Here is a 25,705-nt window from a genome sequence, read left to right on the forward strand (position 1 = left end):
CTGGTGTGGGGATTCCAAGACCATTAACTCTGGTCTCTATCTAACCAGCATCATTTGTCTGCTGTCTAGGTCCTGGTCTGGCTACTATGGGGTTTCCAAGCAAAGCAAAAATAGAACTCCTAAACTTGAAGTGCTTTAAACTTAGGAAAACTACACATGAAAATAAAACATAAATATAGAATCATAGTCAGATCTGAGTTTTAGGAATTTGGAAAATACTTGATCTAATAGTATTAGACTGAAGGATCTGAGTCCCTCGATTAAATTCTTGTTGCCTAGTGTGGTCTGAGGACAGAGTCGACATCTGGAAGCTTGTTAGAACTAATGACTGAGCTCCACCCCAGTCATGCTGATTCATAATTTGCATGTTTACAAGACCCCGGGTTATATGGATGGACATTTACACCTGAGAAGCACTGGGTTAAATGATCTACCCAGATATGTGGTTCAGTAATAGCAACAACTAACCAAGAATGAAACTTCCTTTTCAAAACAGAATCTGTCCTCTACATTATCAGACGACATTTTCCCTTCTTTGAGTGAAAACAGCTTTATTACAAAATGGATGCCAGGGCCCCACTCTAAACTTATTTCTTGGGGTTGTGCTCAGGCATTTTATTTTTCAAAACTCCCAGGTACAGCCAGGGTCAAAGGAATCTCAAGAAATCGCCACAGACAGATTAGGGAAGGGTTCAGGAAAGAGAGCTGGGAATTTGGTCTTGAAGGATGTGCAGGATTTAGAAGTCAAGGAAGAGGAGGCAAGGTATTCCAGATGAGATAGGGAGTGGGATAGAGTGGGTGGGAAGTACCATAGGGAAAAAGGAGATAGAGAAGAGAGGCCAGGAGTCTTTTTAGAAAGCAGGGAATCCTTGGGATGCCTGGGTGGCTCGGTTGGTTAAGCGTCTGCCTTCGGCTCAGGTCATGATCCCCAGGCTCTTGGATCGAGTCCCACAATGGGCTCCTTGCTCATCGGGGAGCCTGCTTCTTCCTCTTCCTGCAACTCCCACTGCTTGTGCTCTCTGACAAATAAATAAAATCTTTAAAAAAAAAAAAAGAAAGAAAGAAAAACAGGCAATCCAGATTTTTAGATGGAAACTCCTAGTTATTAAATGCTGAGAACTCTTTCAAATATGAACCATAAGGCTGGCCAAACTAAACATCTGTATACCATATGTGAACAGCCACACCACATCCTTGCCTATATGCACAGAAAATCAGCTGGATACAAGACCATTTTTCTTTTGAAAACCTCCCTCACTTAGGCCAGGGCAGTATACCCAGTGACTAAGCCTCTGAGACTCTGACCTCACTTCCTGCTCTCTTCCCACTGGCTTGTGCTTTTCCAACTCTTCCTCTCACCCACTCCCTCAGGGAAGCTCGGGCAGTCTCTTATCCTGGAAGTCTTCCTTGTTTCTCATCTCCAAGGCCCCTGGGATCCCAGCCATCTCTGCCCTTGGCATACAGCAAGCATCACTGGACTTACACACGGACGTCCCTGCATTGTTACTTTAAACCTCCGTGGGTGTTAACAGCTAATTTCTTGGTGAATAAGTCATGGGTGGGGCAGAGAGGAACTGTCAATACCAGGCACTTCTCCAGAGCCAGGGATGAACTGAATTCACTATGAACAAGGCAACGGGGCACAGGAAGGGAATGGATTAATTTTACAAAAGCTAAGAAGAAATTTTAGTAAATTCTCTTTTTTTCTCCCTAGTTCTCCAGGCCACGTGGACGTTTTCTTGGGTCTTCCTAGAGAAGAACGAAATTTCTGAAAGCCTATCTGAGGAAGGTAAAGACAAGTGAGAGGGTGGCCGGGTGTAAACACCCTCCCACGACTTTAGTGGGGCGTATTCTCTAGCTTCTAGATTGGCGTGTTCCTGATGGGCGCCAACGCAACCCTGTTCTCAACCACAGCCCGGAACAAAGACCCAAAGAGCTAAACCGACAGCGGGCTCTACCCCAGCAACTGTCTAAGAGTGAGGTTCCTGTCCCCCAGGAGACAAATGAGAGTTTGCCCAAAACTCTGGGGACTCCAAAAAAGGAAAAAGGTCTCAGACCCCGTAGTGGATATTTCATGTTGAGGGCGTGTGCTCAGAATCCGGGTCTACCTCGCACGGGATGGGAGACCTCAAGAAGATTGCTCTGTGTCTCTCAGCTTCGCTCTCTCCATGGGCCTCAACGGAGTTAAAAGGGCACGTGAGATGGACGAGACCACACCTGCCGATCGCTCACGGAACACGGGACGAAGGTGTGCAACACCACAGCTAGACAACGGCGACCTCACCGCCCCACTACCGCTGACCCTCGCCAATCCCAGAAGACAAAGCAAACCTCCTCTTCATGCGTCATATCCGCCTGTCGGGAGGCGGGCCAGCACCGGATGCGGATGTCGCTGCAGGGGCCACTGGGGAGTGTAGTCTTCGAGGCTGAAGTATTAGAGAAGGGGTCACGGCGGGGCGAGAAGCTTCACATGGGACCCTGTACATGTTTTGTGAACGTGGTTTTAAGAAAAAAATGCCGGGGATCCAGGTGCCACAGTGGTCATTCTCTAATGACAGGGGCACGTTACCCAAAAACGGCTCTCTGGGATGCCAATAGGAGTTGTGGGCTGTCAATGCGCTTCTGGTTGCGCGGAGCATCCTGGGAGGTGTGGTCCCGGCGGCGCACAGAGCATGCTGGGTAGCGTAGTCCCGGCACCCTACAGAAGTAGATCCCCAGCTGGTGGCTGGAGTGACCCCTTGTTCTTCGGTGGCGCTGGTGAGTGAGGCTCCCGCGGGACCCTCGCAGCAGCTGTGCCCTTCCCGGCGCAGCAAGGTACGTCCTAAAATACTGGTCTACGGGCTGAGGCTGGGGACGGTGCAGATGGCGGGGAGAGGAGGTAGTGGTGGGGACACGCTGTCGTGGCTCAGGCCGTGCTCTCCCGGTTGTCTTATTTTGGGGGGTGTGGGCGCGCATCTCTGAGGAACGTGGGTGAAGCTCAGCCGCAAAGCCCAGTGGTGGTGAGTGCTGGGTTTGGACCTTTCGTCCAAGGGTTCCTGCGGGTGGGGACAGGTTCGGCCTTGGCCGAAATAGCGATGTTGAGAGAGGGGGTCGCTCATGTCACAACTCCCCGGGTTTGCGGGGAGTTCAGGAAGTTGGCTTTTGGGGCTGATATTTCCTAGGTGGGGGTGTGGGAGCTGTTCCTGGGGCCGTGCGTCAGGGGTTTTGGTGGGTGGATGTTGATCGTCTTTCTTTTGGGTCCAGCTACCCCTCAGCTTTGCCGAGGCGGGGCGACTGGCAGGCTGGCTTGGCCAGACTTGCCCGAGTTGCACTGGGTGTGGAGTGGCCATTTTGGCGCGATCCTAGGCTCTCAATTTGGCTGGTCGCCCCAGGGTTCCGGCCTTGGAGGAAGAGGTCGGGTTAGGGTGCACTCGTCAAGTTTTTCAAAGGTCCCAAGGATCTTCACTGACCACAGGAATCACAGATTCCCCCATCTGTAGTGTGAACAGGCTTTGGAATTTGAAGGTCCATTTTAAGTTTTTATGATGGAGAAATTTCAGTCAGAAGTAGATAGAACTCCACAGACCCATTACTCAAATTCAGTGCTTATCACCTGATGACCAGTTCTGATTCTTCTCATAATGGATAAACTGAGAATCCTTACAACCCACAGAGATTTGCCATCACCGCCCTTACTGGTTAAGAATATGGCCTCTACAGCCAGATCTCATCCAGGCTCAGTCATTTTATAGCTGTGCCACCTTGGGCAAGAGACAGACCTCTCTGTGTCTCAATATTCTCATCTGTAAAATGAAGATAAGAAATTGTACTTCACTGGGTGAGGAGAATGACGTGAAACTCCTCCAGTGCCTGGAATAGTCGCTGGTATATACTCAATGCCCGATAAGTACTATTCTTATTAACAACAAAGGTGAGAGAGGATCAGCTCAGCTCATGCTCAGTGTCAGTGGCATGTCAGGGCAGGCTGTGTTCCCAGCAAGCTGCCCACAGTCTTTTCTTCTGTGATAGGTCCATTCCTTTAAGGAGGAGGAGGCCCTACCCTACTGGAGCGTGAGGGTTTCCAGTAACTCTTTTGAAACTTTTTTGTTCTTGACCTGCCCCCTGCAGCCCCTTCCTGCCCAGAGAGAACTGCCTGGTGGGTAAAGAGAGGACTCCTGGACTCCTGACAGTCCAGCTTCAGGTGGGGACCCCTTCCCGTTTGCTTGCCAAACCTCGGTGGGTTTCCTTTGCTCACCTTTGACATCTTGCACCCTACAATGTCCCATCTGCAGGAAAACAAGGTGGCAGTTTTTACAGGGACTGTTCTTTAGACCTTGTGTCCTTACTTGTGACCCCTTTGATTTCTCCACGCATCTCTCCTTCAGTATAAACTCTGTTGAGTGATCTCAGATGCGATCCCACTGCAGAGCATTCCTGGATTTCCCCCAGGCAGTACTTCCAGTGTGTCCTTGTCAGCAACAGAACACTCTGCACTGTCAGGACTCTTGGGCTCTCAGGCTGCATTTTGACTCTCCATCTGTCCCACTGGAGTGTGCAGTAGCTCTTTGAGGATTGGGCAGCTCATCCTTCTCTTCTTGAGTCACTGATCCAATACCTGGCACCTGGTTAGACAAGCAGCTGATGTAGTGTGAAGATGCGCATTGTTGTCCTTGCTGGCTGGAAGGGATGTTCACGGCTGGGAGTGGGGGGACACGCTGATTGGAACGGCGTGGGTTCGGCATTGTTGGAATGAGCCCCAAATGACAAGTCAGCGAGTGTGGCCTTGATCTGAGGGCAGGGGGGAGCAGAGGAGTGACATAGTTTCCCCCTCCAGCTGTGGCTCTGTGTCTTTCCTTTCCATCAGAGCTAAGCTTGAAAGAATTGCCTCTGCTGCTGTCTCCATGTCTATCCTTCCTTCATCTTTTAAGATATTCCAGTGAGGCCTTTTCAGCTCTACCCACTGAAAAACATTCTCATCAAGGTTGCACATCCTGTGGCTAATGCCGCAGTCAGTTCTCAGCCACATTTTACATTGTCAAGTCGTACTTCCTTCTCCTTAAAGTACCCTTTCACGTGGTTGCTCCGCATTTCCAGGTTTTCCTCCTACCTCATAGGCCGCTCCTTCTGTCCCTCTTCCCAGCTTCTCTTCTCCCAAACCCCCACTGTTCTTGGACTTCTCATCTTCTCCAGCCACACTGTCTCCATGGTGGCCCTATCTCCTCTCAAGGCCTTAAATGCCATCTCCCTGGGGTTCAGCCTAGACCTATGCCTTTCACCCCAGATTCCAGTCTTCTGCCATCTACTTCGAATTTCCTCTTGGATATGTCTTCGGCATCCCAAACCGAACGTGTCCAACAGCAAACTCTGATCACCTCCCCCAAACATGCTCTACCCCAAGAAAGTATAGGCCATTTTTTCAGGGAGTTTAGCTCTAATAGGGAGCAGAGACATGACATCTCCTTTCTTTAGATTGGTCAGGCTCAAAACCTTGGCCTTTTTATACTCCATCCCCATTAAGCAAATCTGGACTCTAACAGTCTCCGACCTCTGCTGCTTCCACCGTGGCCCAACCACCACCACGTCACCTGGCTCACCTGGATGATCGTAGCTCTTGAATGATATCTTTGCTTCTTCCCTCATCCCCCTAAAGAATATTAGTCAGTACAGCAGCCAGAGGGATCTTTTAAAATGTCAATCAAATCATGTCATACATTTGCTCAAAACCTTCTAGTGGCTTCTTATCTCGGTCAAAGTCAGAACCAGTATCCTACAAAGCTGGGTATGATCTCCCCCCATGTTTACATGTGAACTTTCTGTCTTCCACTCGGTCTCAAGCACAGCACATGAGCAACAGTGAACTCTGTACCTTGACCGTGCACTGGCTCTTGTCTGCGATGCTCAGCATACCAGCCCCAGTGAACTGGCTCTTTTCAGAGCGACCCACTTGGCTCACTCCTTCACATGCTTTAGATGTTTACTCTATCACCTTTTCAGAGAGGCCATGCCTAACTGCTATTTAAAATTCCAAACCCCCCCAATTAAGTAAATAAATGAGTGAATAAATAAATAAATAAAATTCCAGAACCCCACCCTGGTTGTTACTTTTCTCCTTTCCAGCCGCATTGGTCTTCATCTCACTCATCACTTCCTGGTGTACTGTGTGTTTTACTCATTGATTTAGTATGCCCATTTTCCTCCTCTGGACTTCCGTGTCAGTGAGGGCAGATGCTTTTTGTCTTTGTTCACTTTTGTATCCCCAGTGTCTAAAATAGTGCATAGTATCATACAGTAGAAGCTTAATATTTTACTGAATAAGTGAATGATCCAACTGTATGTAGAGCTGATTCTGGAAGGAATGGATGAGGCTGACTGGGATGCTGGGAGAGGGTCTGCAGACCCTACCAGGAGGGAGGGATTATGACTGTTGTCCTCCTCCCCCAGCGGGTATGGGAACGGGGAGGAATTGAGAGAGTTCTCAGAAGTAGAATCAGTCGGCCTTGGTAATGGGCTTGCTGTGGCAAGTGGGGAAGTAGTCCTGGTGCCTGAATAAGGCACGTGGGTGAGAAGGAAGGTGCTTCGGTCACTAAGAAAGTTGAGGAAGGAGAAAGCATAGCATGTCTGGAAGGGTTCTGATTATTGATTGCTGCACAACAAACCGCCCCAAAACTTAGTGGCTTAGAAGAATCAGCATGTTATAATTTCTCACAAGTCTTGGGGTTTACTGGGATCAGCTTTGTGGTTCTTTGGCTCTGTGTGAGTTATAGATCTGGCTGTGGCCACAGTCCCTGGGGACCTTATTCGGGTTGGAACATCAAAGATGGTTCTCTCATATATTTGGCCCTTTCTGGGTTGGCTGGAAGGCTGGGGTCAGCTGAGACAGCTGGGCCTCACTCTCTCCATGTAGTATCAGGGCCTCTGTCTCTGCATGGTCTCCGGCAGAGGAGTTCAACTTCTAACATGGTATCTTAGGCCTCCCTAGAGCATAAGCTCTCTGGCCTTCTTAAGACAAAAGCTGTAACTGGCACAGTATCACTTGGGCCACATTTATTGGGTAAAACAGGAACAAGGCTAACCTGAAGGAGCTGCCAGTGTTTGAAGATGGAATAATTGGAGCAGCCAAATAGTGATGATATTCTGTTATAACCCATGGGATAAGATATGAATCCATACTGATATAAATAATCGAATAAATTTAAAGAATGGGGGGAAAGCGACAGCTCTTGTTTACAGAACAGTTAATGAATTTAGAAATAAAAAGAGAGATAGAAAACTCATCATTTGGTAAACACCACAGTAATAACTATCTTGGACACATCCCACAAATGCATGCTAACATTAGTGAGTGGACATTTGAAGAGAAACAGGGTATTTGTATAATCTCAAAGTATCTCTCCCAAGATATTTATTAATTATAAAAACCCAGCAGACATCGCCTTAACCAAGTGATCAAGATCAAGGTTAATATCATCAGTAATGAGACATATCAGTGTCATCAACTCTTTGATCCAGAGCAATGAGAAGGACATGACATCACTTCTGAGATAATCTAGCCAAAAATGAACTAACCTCCTTCTGATCATGAAAAAAACATCTGACAAACCCAAAATTGAGGGATATTCTTCAAAAGTGTCAAGTTCACGAAAGACGAGAAAAGACAGGAACTGTCACAGATTGGAGGAAATTAAACATACCTGGCAACTAAATACAATATGGGAACTTCATTTGAATCCTGGACCAGAAAAAGGACATTAGTGGAAAAACCAACAACATTTGATCAAGGACTGTGCTTTGGTCAATGCCAATTTCCTGTTTTTGATCATTGTACTATGGTTTTCTAAGATGTTAACATTAGAGAAAGCTGGATGAAGGTTTTATGAGAATTGATATTTTTGCAACTTCTCTGTAAGACTAAAATTAGTTCAAAATAAAAAGTTTTAATCCATCAATCCTACATTCTTGAGTTTTGGTTTTTGTTTTTTTTTTTAAGTAAGGAATGGGTGTTGAGTTTTGTTAAAGAATATTTCAGCATGCATAAAAACACTTGGATTTTCTCGTTAGATCTGTTGATTAATACGGTGTATTATAGTAATGGATTTCCTAATATTGCACCAATCTTGAATTTCTGGGAATCCCACTTTGTCTTGGTGAAATATTTTCTTATTGTCATGTTGGAGTATCTTAGCTGATAATTCTACAATTTTCTTCAATATTCATAAGTGCTAATGGTCTTAAATTCTCAGTTTTTTTGAACTGCCATCAAGTTTAGATGTCAACATTAGAGTTGCTTTATAAAAAGAATAAGGAAGTTCCCTTCATTTTTCAGGGCTCTGGGACAGTATTTAGAGCAGTGGGACTTAACTGGTTTGAAAGTTTGGTGAAATTCCCTTGTGACCATCTAGGGTCAGTTACATTTCCTTAGAAGTTATGCATTTCATCTAGGTATACAAATTTTTTAATAGAGGTCTGAAAAATACTCTTACCTGGCTTTTTAAAAAATGTATTTTGGTGATTCAGTAGTTTTTTCCCCTTTGTTGTTTCCGATTTTCAATATTTATGCTTTCTCTTCTTACATTAGCCATGTTTCACTAATTTTTTACAAAAATTAGGATTTCACTTATTACACTCTTTTCTGCTCATTAATTTCTGTTCTTTATTAAAATATCCAAAGCTGTACATTTCCCTCACCTCACCATTTTAAATGGATCCCACACATCCACAATGTTTTCATTATTATTTTTAGAAATTCCGTGACTTCATTTGTGTTTTCCCCTCTAACTCTCACCTAATGCAACATTCAGTAAACCTTTTCTACTTTCCCCTTCCCTTGTCTCTTCTCCCATTTTAGTGGCATTTCTACTTTATCAGGACACATGCCATATACCATTAGTATACATTTTTCTTCCCTGCTCTCTTACCCACCGTGTAGTGCTAGAACTACGATTATGTGTATTAAATGGTCACCATCAGTTCTTTACCTGGTTTCCCTTTCCTGTCTTACCATGTTTAATATTCGTCTTCCAGTAGATTCCTCACAGAGAGCTCATGGCTATAGAATTCCCCAAGCTCTTGCATGTGTAAAACTGGTTTCCTGTAGGCTTCTTACTTGAAGAATCCCTTGGATGATCATGAAATCTTTGGCTCATAATGTCTTTCCTTTAAGTTTCTGGTAAATGTAGCTCCGCTGTTGCCTTGCGTTGAATGACTTTTTTTCATACATTTTTAATGTGGTAAAATATATATAATGCAAAACTTACATTTTAACCATTTTAATGTATAGTTCAGCAGCATTAACTATATTCACGTTGTTGTACAACCACCCCACTCTCCATCTCCAGAACTTTTTTCGTCTTTCCAAACTGAAACTCTGTACCCATTAAATATTAACTCCCTATTTCCCCTTCCCCTAAGTCCCTCTCAACTGTCCTTCTACTTCTGTCCGTGTGAATGTGATTACTCCAAGTACCTCATGTATGTGGAATCATACAATATTTGTATTTTTGTGTCTGATTTATTTCACTTAGTCTAATGTCTTCATGCTTAAACTATATTGTACCATGTGTCAGAATTTCCTCTTTATATCTCTGTGTGTGTGATTTTGTTTATCCATTCATCTGTTGATGGACACTGGGTTGTTTCCATGTTTTAGCTATTATGAATACTGCTATAAACATAAGTATACAAATATCTGTTCTAGTCCCTGCTTTCAGTTCTTTTGGGATATCTCCAGAAGTGGAATTGGTAGATTATATGATAATTCTATTTTTAATTTTTTGAACAACCACTATACTGTTCTCCATAGTGGCTGCACCATTTTATATTCTGAGCAGTGCACGAGGGTTGAGTGATGATTTTGATAATTATGATGGAAGTCTGGTATATTTTTTGCTTACGATCACTAAGGATTCTTGTTCTTTAAAGGCCTGATAGCTTTTCTAGTAGATATCTTAAAGTGGGTGGTTGTGAGTAAACTTCCCTGGTACTCTGTAGGTCCTTTCATATTTAGATTTAGGTCATCTATTCTTGAAGTTTTCCTGGACTATAATTTTAAATATTGTTTCCTTTTTTTGTTTTCCTCTTCAGGAACTACAGTTATATGGGTAATATTCCTTTTTTTGTCTGATTTCCATTTCAACCACTTTCTCTCTAGCCCATCCTTTATTTCATTTTTATTCTCTCAAGTGGTTTTCCTGCTATGCTTCAGTGCCCATCCTGTTTTCATTTCAATCTATTCTTTGCTGTCTTGTAACTTAGTTTCATTTCTTTCTGAAGTTCAGTCAACACTCATTTTGTTTCTTTTTTTTTCTTTTTCTTTTTTCTTTTTTTGCTCATTTCTGTTCTTAGCTTTTGGATTTTGTTTCCAGTTTTGTTAAAATATAATTGATGTGTAACATTGTATTCGTTTAAGGTGTGCAACCTAGTGATTTGATACATGTATATGTTGGGAAATGATTATCACAATAAGTTTAAGTCTATCCAATTTCCTCAACATAGTTAGAAATTTGAATTTTGCTTCAAGATGATTTCTGATATGCCCAAATGTTTGAAAATATTGAATTCAGCTTGTAGTGTTTTGTTACAGCTTTTTCTCTGTCGCTGTTTTTTCTTTTTCCTTTTTTTCTTTCTTTCTTTCTTTTTTTTTTTTTTTTTTTTTTTTTTTTTTTTTTTTTTTTTTTTTTTTAGAAATTTTTTTAGCTAACCCTGGATTCTCAATTTCTCTTTTGGTTTTCTATAGAGGAGGACTACACATCTGCATTTCTGTAGACAACTGCCAGATTCTCATGTTTTTGAAGTTTCCTAGTTCAGGGAAACTCTTCTGTTAGTGTAACTAATATGATTGCTGGATTGGAGGAGGAGGAGAGATTGTGTATTTTATTTTTTTAATTATCTTCTGTTTTGCAGGACCCTGTATTTCCCCCTTGCTTATTTTTCCCTTTACCTTGGAGTTTCCAAGAGGTCCCTTTTCCTTGCTTGCAATCCCCTTTTCCCCTGGAGCTTCCCCTTTCCAAGACTTCCAGTGCTCATTCTGCCTATGCTTTTAAGTCCCTTCCCCGTACTAAGTGCTCTGACTTATCAGTACACCTTTTCAGCATTTTCTCATGTATGGTAACTTTTCTTTTCTGATGGTTGTTTCCTATCAACTTTAAATTCGCTATTAGTACCTCTCTTCTTTTATGTAGTTTCCCCCCCGAGTTGCTCTCGTACTCTCTGATGGCTTCACGTAGGAAGTAAAGGAGATAGCTCACTGGTTTCATGTTTAATGCTTTTTTTTCAATATTTTTTAATTTTTTGCTTTTTTTATATAGGTAATTTATTCACAGGTAATTTGAAGTTAGAATATTCTCTGTCTAGGGGCGCCTGGGTGGCACAGTCGTTAAGCGTCTGTCTTCGGCTCAGGGCGTGATCCCGGTGTTCTGGGATCGAGCCCCACATCAGGCTCCTCCGCTAGGAGCCTGTTTCTTCCTCTCACACTCCCCCTGCTTGTGTTCCCTCTCTCTCGCTGGCTGTCTGTCTCTGTCAAATAAATAAATAAAATCTTTTTTTTAAAAAAAGAATATTCTCTGTCTAGTTATGCTGAAAGGATGTGTGTTTTGTATAAATGACCTGTGTTTCAGTAGAAGCTTACCTAAGGTATTTAGCAGACTTTGACTTGATTGGACTCAAGCTCTAAACTCAGTCGTACCTGTGAACAGTAGCAGAAACCTGCACAGCTCCATTCACCTTCCATCCCTTGTTAGCCACCTGAGTTTTTCCTGGTCTTGCCTTATGTATTCAGCCAAAGTATCCAAACAACTTTAGGAGGTGTTTGTGTGTAGAGTTGATTCTCCATCCTTAGTTGCTCCCACTTTTCTAGGATTTTGCCATACAGTTTCCAGGAAGTCTCTTGATCTGTTCCTCATGTGCCACATGGACAGGGGAATGCCCTCGGTTGAAAAATGAGTTGAATACAGGTCTCACCCAGTGTGTGTCCCTTCTTTCAAGGGTTGTACCCCCTCCGGTTTCTTGCTGCTTTTGGTTGCAGTGTCTTCAAATAGTTGTTTTTTATGTTTCGATTAGGGTGTATAGTTATTAGTAAGAGGGTTAGTTTGATACAAGCTGTTCTCAGTATCAGAATCTGATGCCACTGGTTCTTAATTTATTGTTTCTTGTCCTTTTAAAAAACATTTTCTTCTCTTTTTCTCAGTTTTTGTTTTTTTCCTACTTTCTGGAGTAGAAGGCAAGTGAAACAAGTAGTTGGTTGTTTTTTTTTTTTAATCCAATACATTGACAGTTCAAAAACCTGGCATTTCCCCTTTGTGGTTTCTTATTTTGAATATTTGTGCTTTCCCTTTTCTTAAGATAGCTGTGTTTATTTCACTGATCTTTTAAGAAATTGGGATTTCACTTACTACGCTTTTTTCTGTTCATTAATTTTTGTTCTTTATTAAAATATCCAAAGCTGTACATTTCCCTCACCTCACTGTTTTAAATGAATCCCACACATCCACAATGTTTTCATTATTATTTTTAGAAATTCTGTGACTTCATTTGTGTTTTCCCTCTAACTCTCACCTAATGCAACATTCAATAAACCTTTTCTAGTTTCCGCTGCCCTTGTCTCTTCTCCCATTTTAGTGGCATTTCTACTTTATCTGGACGCATGCCATATTCCATTAGTATACGTTTTTCTTCCCTGCTCTCTTACCCACCGTGTAGTGCTAAATCTACAATTATGTATATTAAATGCTCACCATCAGTTCTTTACCTGGTTTCCCTTTCCTGTCTTACCATGTTTAATATTTGTCTTCTCTTCCTCACAGAGAGCTCATGGCTATAGAATTCCCCAAGCTCTTGCATGTGTAAAACTGGTTTCCTTTAGGCTTCTTACTTGAAGAATCCCTTGGATGAATCAAGTATTATCAAAAGTGTGGAAAGGGGCACACTTGTATGTGGTCATCAGGATTGTGAGTTGGTCGGCCTTTGGAGGGCAATTTGGCAGTGTAAGCATATGTTCAATATTAAGTCCAGTAATTCCACTCTGTTAACACTCATACAGAAAGGCTGACATGTTTGCAAACACGTATTGCTTATAACCGTCTGCTGATAAACAGGACAGCCTGTCCATTGACGGAGGAATACTTTGTTAAAGAAAATGTGGTTTGCTGATTGGACATGGTATAACAGTAAAAAGAATGGAGTTTAAAAAAAATTTTTTTAAATAAAAAGAATGGAGTTAGGTCTGTGAGTACTGGTACACACCAAGATATTAAATGCCAATGAGTCACATTACAGGTGGTTTTTATTTATGGCAAAGTAACATTGTTTGCACATGTCCCCAAATACAAAGGAAAGTGAAGGGACAAAATGATAAAGAGCAGTCAGGAAATAGTTAACAGCAGTTACCCAGGTGTGGGCCTGAGGCAGAGTCCAAAAAGAGAACTAAACTTTTTCCTTTATAATCTTCAGACTATTCTGGATTCTTTCTAACACTAACAGAGGTGTTAATCACGTGTATAATTAAATAGAATGAAATTAAGCCACAAAAATAAATTTCTTGAAAAATGTCTTTTGACTTCCCTTATGAGCGATTTGCTGTTTTATTTCATTTCTTTCCTGACCCCTTTGTCCAAGTCATAATTATTTGTTTAATCTGAGTTGTCATAATTTATTATTTAAAATTGATAATTCATTCTTGCCAGTTTCTGTCCTTGGTTATTGCTTTGGATTCCACTAGTTTTGTTCTCAACACAGTGTTTTTTCTGTCTTGGCTATCCAATGAAAAATTGTATACTTTACTTTTTTAATGAAAAATCTCAAATATAAAAGAGACGATAGCTTAATGACCACCCTTAAGTACATCATCTTGATTTAATACTTCTTAACGTTTTTACCGTATTGCATAAGTTTTTTTGCTCTTTAAGAACTTTAAAATAATTTTTTATTAATGGAAGAATTTCAGACATGTTCAGAAGAAGCAAGAGTAGTATAATAAAGCCTCAGCTTTAACCAATCATCATCATGTTGCAATCTTGTTTCATGTTTTTGTCTCATTTTTTCTGAAATGTTTTTAATCACTTCCATCCATAAATACTTCAATATGTGTTTCTTTGAAAAACAACCAGAATACCACTTTCACAACCCCTCAAATTCCTAATGCTGCATTTAATGTCATCTACTGCCAAGTACATGGACTCAAAAATGTCCTTTTACATTTAATTTTTTGTGGTCAGGAGAGTTTGGAACTGAACCTGCTGAAGGCCTGGCTTTCTGGACCTTTTTCCAGGGCCCTAGTTGAGAATCAGCCTATTAACATTCCCCAACATGCTACCCATCCCGCAATTGAGGCAGGTCCCGCCTCACTCATGGGGAGAGCATTTCCACCTGACACCCTTTCATTTCTGTTTTCCTTACCCAGATCTGCCTTCTGAGATATCATCCTTCTTTAGGGATACCAGGAAAAATGGCCACAGGGTCCCGGAAAGCCAGGGTAATGGTGAGTGTTTTCTGTATTTCCACACTGGCTGTCTCAGGATAGACACATTTTCTTATCCTGACTGCCTTGTTGGTACCTGGCAGAGTCTAGCATTAGTCCTGGAGGTGTGATTTACCTGACCTGAAACTCGTGCCACCTATGACTTAAGTCACTCACCAAGTGGCTAACTCTGAACGACACACAGTTCTACAGGACAGGACAGAGTCTACATTTCTTTGTTCATCTTTAAAACTTTTACAAGCTGAGAGTGACATCAGGGAAAATAATGAAGTAGGAACCACCTGGAATCTGTTTCCCCACCTAGGCAACAATTTTACTGGCAAGATCTGTCTGATGTAACTATTTTGGAAAACTGGAGTCTAGCTGAATGCTTGCAGCTTCCAAGGGAAGGTTTGGAGCAGTCAGTTTCAGCTCTTAGTGCAGTACCCATCGCCCACCCCCATCCCCATGGCAGAAAGCCATTCATGAGTTCCTGAAGCAGTTTGCACACAGCCTGCAGAAGCCAGGGTAGGCAGTACGGACCTTGGCCTCCAAATATTGAGGATCTATGTTCTGATTCCTGATTGCTGCTTCTGATTACAGAATCAGGCCACCATTGTTACAGCCCCCACTGCTGAAGTAGGAGATTTAAAGAACCAGATCCTGGGAAGTTTCTTCCCCTTTATTTTTTCGCTTTTTGCCTTTTACATCAGACATTTCAGGAGTAGAACATCCAAAACAACTGCATACACAGGGGATTTAGAAAGTTACCACGCACGCCCATGAAAAGGCACAGGATCAGAAAAGCATAAGAAAGACCTGAGAAAGCCTCAAGTATACACCTCATGCTGAATCCCAGCACAGACAGCCTACAACAATTTTAAAACCCAGTAGATACTAGGAAATCTGAGTTCCAGAGTTGCCATATTATAAGACTCAGATATCCAGTTTTCCACAAAAAATCATGAGGCATACAAAGAAACAGGACAATGTAGTCCATTCAGAGGAAAAAAATAAATCAGTAGAAACTATCCCTTGTAAAGTCCAGATGGTGGGACTTGCTGAACAAAGACTTTAAAACAGATGTCTTAAAGATTCTCTGAGCTAAAGGAATGATGTGAACAAAATCAAGAAAAATATGTTAGGACAAAATGGAAATAGAAATAAAGAGACAGAAGACCTAAAAAGCAACTAAGAAGCTCAACAAACTGGATAAACTATCAAAGAGACCCACACCACAATACTGTGTAATCAAACCCTTGAAAGCCAAAGAGAACAGAGAATCTTGAAAACAAGAAAGAAGCAACTTTTCACATAGGAAGGGTCCACTAAAATCTGTCAGCAGATTTCTAATCAGTAACTTTGGAAGCCAGAAGACAACAGGTTGATATATTCAGTGCTGAAAGAAAAAACTGTCAACCAGGAAGTCTATATCCAGCAAAACTGTCCTTCAAAAGTAAGGGAGAAATCAAGACATTCCCAGAAAAAGAAAAGGTGATACAATTTGCAGCCACCAGACTTGCCTTGCAAGAAATGCTAATGGGAGTCTTTTAGGTTGCAATGAAAGGAAACTAGACAGTTATTTGATGCTATATGAAGAAATAAAGTTCTACGGATGACTAAGTCAGCAGTTACCTAAGCTAATGTCCCTTTGGTTTACTACACTTTTTGTTTTCTGCATGATTTAAGAGACTAATGCCTTAAAGAAAACACAATCATGAGTCTATATTTTTGGACACAATGCATAGAGGTGTAATTTTATGACTTTGATAACTGACAAGAAGTTATATGGAGCTATATAGGACAAGAATTGTGTATGCTATTAAAGTTAAGCTGACATCAGTTCAAATTAAGGTGTTATAACTTTAGGATGTTAAGTTTAATCACTGTGATAACTCTAATGAAAATAGATACAGAATGTACACAAAAGGATATGAAGGGGTGCCTGGGTGGCTCAGTTGGTTAAGTGTCCAACTCTTGATTTCGGCTCAGGTCATGATCTCAGGATTGTGAGATCAAGCCCCACGTCCAACTCTGTGCTGGGCATGGAGTCTGCTTAATATATTCTCTCTCTCTCTCTCCCTCTCCCTCACTCCCTCTCTTTTAAAAAAAAAAAAAAGGAAAAAGAGCTCCAGGAAACAGCATAATTTTTCAACTTAAGAATCTAGAAAAAGAACAAACTAAACCCAAGGTAGCAGAGGAAGGAAATAGTCAATATTAGAACAGGGTTAAATAGAGAATAGAAAAATAATAGAGAAAATCAATAAACCAAAAATTATTTCTTCAAAAAGTTTACCAGAAATGACAAAACTTTTAGCTAGCTTGACTGAGAAAACAAGAAAGCTCAGATTACTAAAATCAGAGATGAAGTGCGGCATTACTACTGATTCTACAAAAATAAGGGGGGGTTATACAAGACTGTTATAAACTATTATACCCAAACAAACTGGATGGCCTAGATGAAATGGACAGCTTCTTAGAAACAAAAAACCTCAGGACAGAATCATTAAGAAATAGAAATTCTTGATAGACTAGTAAGGAGATTAAGTCTGTTGAGCTCCCAACAAAGAAAGCCCTAGACCTGATGCCTTCATTGGTGCATTTTATCATGCATTTAAAGAAAAACACCAATTCTCAAACATTTCCCACCCAACATGAAGAAGGAACATTGCCTAGCTAATTCTGTGAGGCCAGCATCACCTTGATACCAAAACCAGACAAACCTTGATACAAAACCAGTAAAGAAAATTACAGACCAAGATCCCTTGTGAATACTGGTGCAAAAATTCTCAACATAACACTAGCAAACCAAATTCAGCATATTAGAAGAATTATATGCTTCTCTACACTAGTAAAAGAATTCTATACACTGTGTAGAATTATACAGCATATTAAAAGAATCCCACTGACTGTTTAGTCCTAGAATGCTAGGATGGTTCAACATGTAAACATTGTATACATGTATACATGTAAACAACAACATGTAAATATCAATAAATATACCAGATGAAGGGCAAAAACCCCATGGACATCTCAACTGATACAGAAGGTATTTATAAAAGCCAGCACTCTTTTATGATAAAAACACTCAATAAGCTAAGAATAGAAGGAAACTACTTTAACATAATAAAGTCTGTATATGAGAAACTCACAGCTAACATACTCCGTGGCAGAAGACAAAAAGCTTTTTCTGTAAGATCAAATATGACAGGTATACCCACTTTGGCCACTTCTGTTGAACACTGTATTAGAAGTTGTAGCCAAAGTGAGTAGGCAAGAAAAGTTAAAAAAGAAAGGGGAGGGCATCTAAATTAGAAAGGAAGAAGTAAAATCATCTGCAGATAACATGACTGGGTATATGTAGAAAAGATTCCCGACTCACTTCAACAAATAGCAGTATACAAAATTAACACACAAAAATCAGCTGCATTTCTGCACACTAACAATGAACAATCTGAAAAAGAAATTAAGAAAACAATTCTACTTCCAATAGCATCAAAAGAATAAAATACTTTTAAAAAATTTGAGGTGAGAGACTTGTACATTGAAAAATACAAAACCTTGTGGAAATAATTAAAGAAATGGAAAGACACCATGTTCATGGATGGAAATTTTAATATTGCTAAGATGACAACAGTACTGAAGTCGATTCAGTGTAATCCCTACCAAAATCCCAATGACATTTTCTTTCTTTTTTTTTTTTCAGAAATAGAAAACTTCATCTTAAAATTCATATGAAATCTCAAGGGACTCTGAATAGCCAAAACAATCTTGAAAAAGAACAAACATGGAGGGCTCACAGTTCTTGATTTCAAAATTTACTACAAAGCTACAGTCATCCAAGTTGTTTGGTACTGGGATAAAGACAGAATCACAGATTAATGGAGTAGAACACAGAGCCCAGAAATAAACCCTCATGTATATGGTCAAATGATTTTGGACAAGAGTACCAAGACCATTCAATGTGGAAAGGACAGTCTGTTTAATAGATAGTGCTGGGAAACTGTATGCCTACATGCAAAAGAATGTGGTTGGACCCTTAACCTCACACCATATACAAAAATGAACTCAAAATGGATTGAAAACCTAAACAGATAGGAGCTAAAACTATAAAACTCGAACAAAACGGGAAAAGCTTCATGAAATTGGATTTAGTGATGAGTTCTTGGATATTACACCAAAACCCAGGCAACAAAAGAAGAAATATACCTGATAAGTGGTCTGATAAGNATACAAAAATGAACTCAAAATGGATTGAAAACCTAAACAGATAGGAGCTAAAACTATAAAACTCGAACAAAACGGGAAAAGCTTCATGAAATTGGATTTAGTGATGAGTTCTTGGATATTACACCAAAACCCAGGCAACAAAAGAAGAAATATACCTGATAAGTGGTCTGATAAATGATTAATATTCAGATTATATATAAAAAAACTGTAACCCAACAAAAATACAAACACTGCAATTCAAGAATGGGCAAAGAAGGGGCACCTGGGTGGCTCAGTCATTAAGCGTCTGCCTTCGGCTCAGGGCGTTATCCCAGAGTCCTGGGATCAAGCCCTGCATCAGGCTCTGTGCTCCACTGGGAGCCTGCTTCTTCCTCTCCCACTCCCCCTGCTTGTGTTCCCTCTCTCGCTGGCTCTCTCTCTCTCTGTCAACTAAATAAATAAATAAATCTTTAAAAAAAAGAAAAAGAATGGGCAAAGAAAAGAACTTGAATAGATATTTTGCAAAGAAGTTATATAAATGGCAGATGGGCATGTGAAAAGATAATCATCCAGTAATCATTAGGGAAATGCAATTTAAGTCCACAGTGAGATACCATTTTATACCCATCAGATAGCTGGGTATAAAAACAACAAAAATAAAACAGAAAGCAACAAGTGTTGGTGAGGATATGGAGAAATAAGAACTCTTCTGCATTGTTAGTGGGGTTGTAAAATGATGCAGTTGTGGAACACAGGGATTCCTGAAAAAAATGAATGTGACATTACCATTTGCTCTTGTAATTCTGCTTCTGGGTATATACCTCCAGATAATTGAAAGCAGGGACTCAAACATTATACACACCAAACTGAGAGGTAGTGTAATTCACAGTTGTTAAAAGGTGAATATAAACCAAATGTCCACCAATGGACGAACAGTATACACATAAAATTGAATATTTTTTAGTCTTGAAAAGAGAGGAAATCTGAGCTCATGCTTCCAAAGGAATGAACCTTGAAATTAGCCAGACACAAAAGAACAGTATTGTATAAGTCCACTTATTTGCAGTACATAGAATAACCACGTAAGTAGAGATGGAAGCCAAAAGGGTGGTTACCCGGGTTTGGGAGAAGGAGGGGTTATTATTTAATGGTTACAGTTTCAGCGTGGGTTGATGAACAAGTCCTGGAGATGGATAGCCCTGATAGTTGTACAACTATGTGAAGGTACTTAATGCTACTGAAATGTACACTTAAGATGGTAAAAATAGTAAAAATATTTGTTAGGTATATTTTATAATAAAAATTAAAAATCTATAGGATGCTACATTCCACTCTTCTGTATTCTACCTTTCATTCCTCCTGGGTTGTCCTCCCTGTCCACATGGCGGCTTCCTCTCTTCCTTTGCTCGCGGTGTCATCTTCTCTGCTCCGCACATGCTTCATCTGGAATACGTAACACCTCCCTCTTCTCCTCACTCCTGCCCATCCTTTAAGAGAAGTTCCTGGGGCTGCCTCAGGACCCTTTTCCTGATGTCTGTATTTCACTATGCCCTCCATTTTGAAATAGAATTAAGGACATGAGTAAAACTGGGCAGGTGGATAAGAACGGATGTAGAGATGAATTTGTAGGTTGAATGGCCAAGAGGGCCCACCGTGAGCATCCACGTTGTGGGGCTGTAAGTGTAATATAGTATGATCTGCATTTCACTAGTTGACCACAGAGGTGGACCCCAAACCCAGGCAGTACACGCAAGTTCGTGCTCTTCACTACTCCCCACTTGTGCCTCTCGGACCCAAGGAGGCTGAGGGACCATGTCATTTGGGGAAAGGACTGAGTTATAGTTAGGCTGTGCCATTTTTCTCTTGTATGAACTTTAGACATTCAGATGCTTCAATACTAACATGATTAATAATATTACTTAATTTTTTTAATTCTTAAAATTAAAAGTCTGTTATGGTTTTACTTTTGTTTAATTTTTATTTTATATGTTGTTTGTTCTTCTGTCTGCCTAGATTTAAAGTTCCTGAAAGTTAGGGACTCTTTTTTGCACATATTTTCCACACAGCCCACCCAAGATCTTGAATGTAGATTCATAAGTGTTGTTGGCTGGATAGCAACAGAGGTTAAAGGTCTTGGAACAAACACATGGCATCAGGGTCACAAAGGCAGAATCTTTTTTTTTTTTTTTTAGATTTATTTATTTTTAAAGGTTTATTTTATTTTGAGAGAGCGAGCACACGCAAGCACGCAAGTGGGGAGAGGGGCAGAAAGAGAGGGAGAGAGAGAATCTCAAGCAGGCTCCCTGCCCAGCAGAGGCTGACATGGGGCTTGATCTCACAACCCTGAGATCATGACCTGATCTGAAATCAGGACTTGGACGCTTAACTGACTTAGCCACCCAGGTGCCCCTAAGATTTATTTATTTATTAGAGAGAGAGAGAGAGAGCACGAGCAGGGGGAGGAGCAGAAGGAGAGGGAGAGAGAATCTCAAGCAGAATCCCTGGTGAGCAAGGAGCCTGACATGGGGCTTGATCTCATGACTCTGAGATCATGACCTGAGCTGAAATCAAGAGTCAGAGTCTTAACTGACTGAGCCACAAGGTGCCCCAATGACAGAAGCTTGATAGCTCACCCACCTTCCGCCAGGCAGCCTTCTCCCTTCCCCTCAGCCTGAGTCACGGGCAAGGCTGGCTCCTCAGTGAGCAGGGCTGTGTTTTCTGTTACAGGCACACATGGCATTCAGAGATGTGGCTGTGGATTTCAGCCAGGAAGAGTGGCTGCTGCTGAGCCCTGCTCAGAGATCCTTGTACAGGGAGGTGATGCTGGAGAACTACAGCAACCTGGTCTCACTGGGTAAGCCCTGGAACCTCTGAGGACTCACGTTCTTGCTGCTGGGCGTTGTAGGCTGTGCTTGAAGCAGCCATCTCGCTTTCTGAGTTGGCCCTGGCGCCCCTAACCTACAGCTACCTTGTTTTTTCTTTTCCTGTGAGCAGGAATTCCATTTTCTAAGCCAAAACTTATCAGCCAGCTGGAGCAAGGGAAGGAAACCTGGAGAGAGGAGAGAGCATGCCCACCAGCCACCTGTCCAGGTGAGTGGGGAGTGCTGGGCAAATGGAACTCAGAGCTGCAGGCAGCTTGGCGTGGGAGAAAGGAGGCATTGCCCCCGTGCTGGAGAGGGCAGCTCTTCTGACCTCCTGCACTGTGGTTGGCATTGCCTGGCTGGCCTTCCCTCTAGACCTGCATCCTCACCTGAGGGCAGGGCTTTCCTGGTGTCTCTCATCTCCTTCTACCACTAGGAGCCTTTCTTCCTCCCACTGGGTTTGCCCTCTTTCCCTCACTCAGATCTTTTCCACAGTCATGGGCTTCTTTCTTATTTTTTTTTCTTTTTAAAGATATTATATATTATTTATTATTTATTATTGAGAGAGAGATAGCAAGTGAGAGAGAGAGAGCACAAGCAGGGGGAGCAGCAGGAGGAAGGAGAGGGAGAAGCAGACTCCCCGCTGAGCAGGGAGCCTGACTCAGGACTCAGTCCCAGGACCCCAGGATCATGACCTGCGCCAAAGGCAGACGCTTAAGCGAGTAAGCCACCCAGTCGCCCCTATGGTCTTCTTTCTGTTACTGTTTTTTAAAAAGATTGAGGAAGAATGTAAGAAGAAACCCAGTGAGCTACAGAAAGAAGGCAGGCTTGCAGATGGCCACCTTCTCTTTATGTCCTCGTGGCTTCTCCTTCGTGCGCACATCCTTGCTGTCTCTGCCTCCTCTTGTAAGGATGCTTCTCACATTGGGTGAGGGCTCTACCCTTATGACCCCTTTTAACCTTAATTACCTCTTAATTAAGGTTTAACTTAATTACCTCTTTAAAGGCCCCATCTCCAAATACAGTAACATTCTGTATCGAACACTGGACTATAGATGTGTATACTGTTGGTTTTTAAAAGTTCAGTTCATTGGGAGGCCTGGGTGGCTCAGTTGGTTGAGCACCTGCCTTCGGCTCAGGTCATGATCCCAGGGTCCTGAGATCGAGTCCCTCATTGGGCTCCTTGCTCAGCGGGGAGCCTGCTTCTCCCTCTGCCTGCTGCTCTCCCTGCTTGTGCTCTCTCGCTCTCTCTCTGGCAAATAAATAAATAAAATCTTTTAAAAAAATAAAAAATAAAAGTTCAGTTCATTGATCAAGAAAATTGTGTTAAGGTTGGTCCAGTACAGTCACTACCTGGCTTCTCAAATTGGTTGTTTCTTGCCTTCAGAAGACTAGAACCAGCTGTGATAAAACAGTACACTCAGTGTTAGTGTCCTCTCCGTACAAGGTACTATAAGAAGACAGTTTTGCGGGGCGCCTGGGTGGCACAGCGGTTAAGTGTCTGCCTTCAGCTCAGGGCGTGATCCCGGCGTTATGGGATCGAGCCCCACATCAGGCTCCTCTGCTGAGAGCCTGCTTCTTCCTCTCCCACTCCCCCTGCTTGTGTTCCCTCTCTCGCTGGCTGTCTCTATCTCTGTTGAATAAATAAATAAAATCTTTAAAAAAAAAAAAAAGGAAATTCTTAAATCCTTTAAAAAAAAAAAGACAGTTTTGCTTCTATGCTGATTTCTGGGAAGATTTTTATTTAGATTAATTATGGAAATTAGCGGGGCTTAAACTGGTCAGGGGCTCCAGGCAGGAACATCTTTAAGGGAGTAGGGGACTATACTGTGTTGTGTCTCCCATTGCTGAAAACCCATGGCCTTGTAGAAATTCTGGCCCAAAGTCATCCTCTAATAAATATTTGTTAGTGAGTAGAGGAACTCCAGGCATCTCACACCCAGTCTCCTTAATTATTCTCATGCTGCTTCCTACAACGAGGGGTTCTCCGTGCTGAATGAGTGTTCTCTCCCATCTGCCCCTTTGTCCTCTGGGGGAAATAGGGAAAGACCTGACCTTCCATATGGGTCCTCTGGTCAGATCTCTCAGTCAGAGAAAATGCTTGTGGACACGGTTTCTGTTGTGTGCGTGGTGGTGAGGGGACAGTTGTGGGAGCCTGGGAGGACTGTTGCTCAGCAGCCCTATTTAAAAGAGCTGAAACTGCCTGTGGTGATTTTTATAACTGGCCACATGGGAGAGGCTTGTGAGTGGGTTCTGACTCCCAACTTTTCCCTCTGCAGCGGAACCAAAGCCAGAACTCCACCTCTGTCCTTTCTGCCCTTCGGATTTTTCCAGTCAGAAATTCCACGTGCAACACATGCTGTGTAATCATCCCCCCTGGGTCTTCACGTGCCTGTGTGCAGAAACTCATGTCGAGCCGGGGGATCTGTGCCCAGGGGACCAGAAGCGGCAGCAACAAGCCTCTGATCGAGAGTCCTGGAGTGAGAAAGCAGAAGGTCAAGAGAGAGAAGGCGCCAAGCCTTTGTTTGTCAAGACAAAGAAAAGGACTTCGGGGGCATTCTCTAGGCCACCACAACGGCAGCCAGTCAGCTCTAGGAGTGGCATCAGAGGTGTGGAAGTAGAGTCCAGCCCCGCTCCGACAGGGAACCCTGAGGAAGCAGACAGACTGTTGAAGAGGATAGAAGTCTTAGGATTTGGAACGGTCAACTGTAGAGAGTGTGGCCTGGGCTTCAGCAAGATGGCAAATCTGCTCAGTCACCAGAGGATTCACTCCGGGGAGAAGCCGTACGTGTGTGGGGTGTGTGAGAAGGGCTTCAGTCTGAAGAAGAGCCTTGCCAGGCACCAGAAGGCCCACTCGGGGGAGAAACCAATTGTGTGCAGGGAGTGCGGCCGCGGGTTTAACCGGAAGTCAACACTTATCATACACGAGAGGACACACTCCGGCGAGAAGCCATATATGTGCAGTGAGTGCGGGCGAGGCTTCAGTCAGAAGTCAAACCTCATCATACACCGGAGGACACACTCGGGGGAGAAGCCCTACGTGTGCCGGGAGTGTGGGAAAGGCTTTAGCCAGAAGTCTGCTGTCGTTAGACACCAGAGGACACACTTGGAGGAGAAGACCATCGTGTGCAGTGACTGCGGACTAGGCTTCAGTGACCGGTCGAACCTCATCTCACACCAGAGAACACATTCCGGGGAGAAGCCTTATGCCTGCAAGGAGTGCGGGCGCTGCTTTAGGCAGAGGACCACCCTTGTCAACCACCAGAGGACACACTCCAAAGAGAAGCCTTACGTGTGTGGCGTGTGTGGGCACAGCTTTAGCCAGAATTCCACCCTCATCTCCCACAGGCGGACACACACCGGCGAGAAGCCTTATGTGTGTGGGGTGTGTGGGCGCGGCTTTAGTCTGAAGTCACACCTCAACAGACACCAGAACATACACTCAGGGGATAAGCCCATCGTGTGCAAGGATTGTGGGCGAGGCTTCAGCCAGCAGTCAAATCTTATCAGACACCAGAGGACACACTCAGGGGAAAAGCCCATGGTGTGTGAGGAGTGCGGGCGAGGTTTCAGCCAGAAGTCAAACCTCGTAGCACACCAGAGGACACACTCAGGGGAAAAGCCGTATGTGTGCAGGGAGTGTGGGCGAGGCTTCAGTCATCAGGCAGGTCTCATCAGGCACAAGAGGAAGCACTCGAGGGAGAAGCCTTACCTGTGCAGACAGTGTGGACTAGGCTTTAGCAGCAAGTCAGCTTTAATCACACACAAACGGGTACATTCAGAAGAGAAGCCTTGTGTGTGCAGAGAGTGTGGCCAAGACTTTATCCAGAAGTCACACCTCCTCTTACATCAGATGACACACCAGGGGGAGAAGCCTTACGTGTGCAAGATGTGCGGCCAAGGCTTCAGCCAGAAGTCCCACCTCAGCAGACACAGAAGGCTGAAATCTGTCCACTATAAACCGCCACTCCAGCCCGACTCTGAGGCCTGTGCAGGGCAATCTCCTGACCTCTTAAACGCTCTTTGAGAGCAAAGATGGTGGTGTGGTCTAAATCCTCAAAATTGTTACACTTTCATGAAATGGAGTAGAGAAGTGCATTCCTGAAGTGGTCAGAGGACATTTGACTTAGTTCACTCTCTCCACACTAAGTCTTCATGTTTTGTGGCCTTTTGTTCTAATAAACATTGCTTCTTTACAAATCCGTAA

General features: G+C 42.7%; 1 protein-coding gene across 9 annotated transcripts; it reads left to right on the forward strand.

Moving 5' to 3' along the window:
* Nucleotides 1-2,334: 2,334 nt before the first annotated feature.
* ZNF133 (zinc finger protein 133) lies at nt 2,335-25,705 on the forward strand. Of its 9 annotated transcripts, none has more exons than XM_034640354.1 (6): nt 2,335-2,814; nt 4,108-4,180; nt 14,372-14,449; nt 21,365-21,491; nt 21,632-21,727; nt 23,778-25,705. In XM_034640354.1, the coding sequence occupies exons 3-6, from the start codon at nt 14,417-14,419 to the stop codon at nt 25,523-25,525; spliced, it is 2,004 nt and encodes a 667-aa protein (XP_034496245.1). In that variant the 5' UTR covers nt 2,335-2,814; nt 4,108-4,180; nt 14,372-14,416; the 3' UTR covers nt 25,526-25,705. The 9 variants fall into 9 exon arrangements, with proteins under 9 accessions (XP_034496245.1, XP_034496247.1, XP_034496249.1 ...); XM_034640356.1 differs by having other exon boundaries at nt 14,372-14,443; XM_034640358.1 differs by lacking the exon at nt 14,372-14,449.

Source organism: Ailuropoda melanoleuca, chromosome 13 (genome assembly GCF_002007445.2).
Source record: "Ailuropoda melanoleuca isolate Jingjing chromosome 13, ASM200744v2, whole genome shotgun sequence".
NCBI classification, from domain to species: Eukaryota; Metazoa; Chordata; class Mammalia; order Carnivora; family Ursidae; genus Ailuropoda; species Ailuropoda melanoleuca.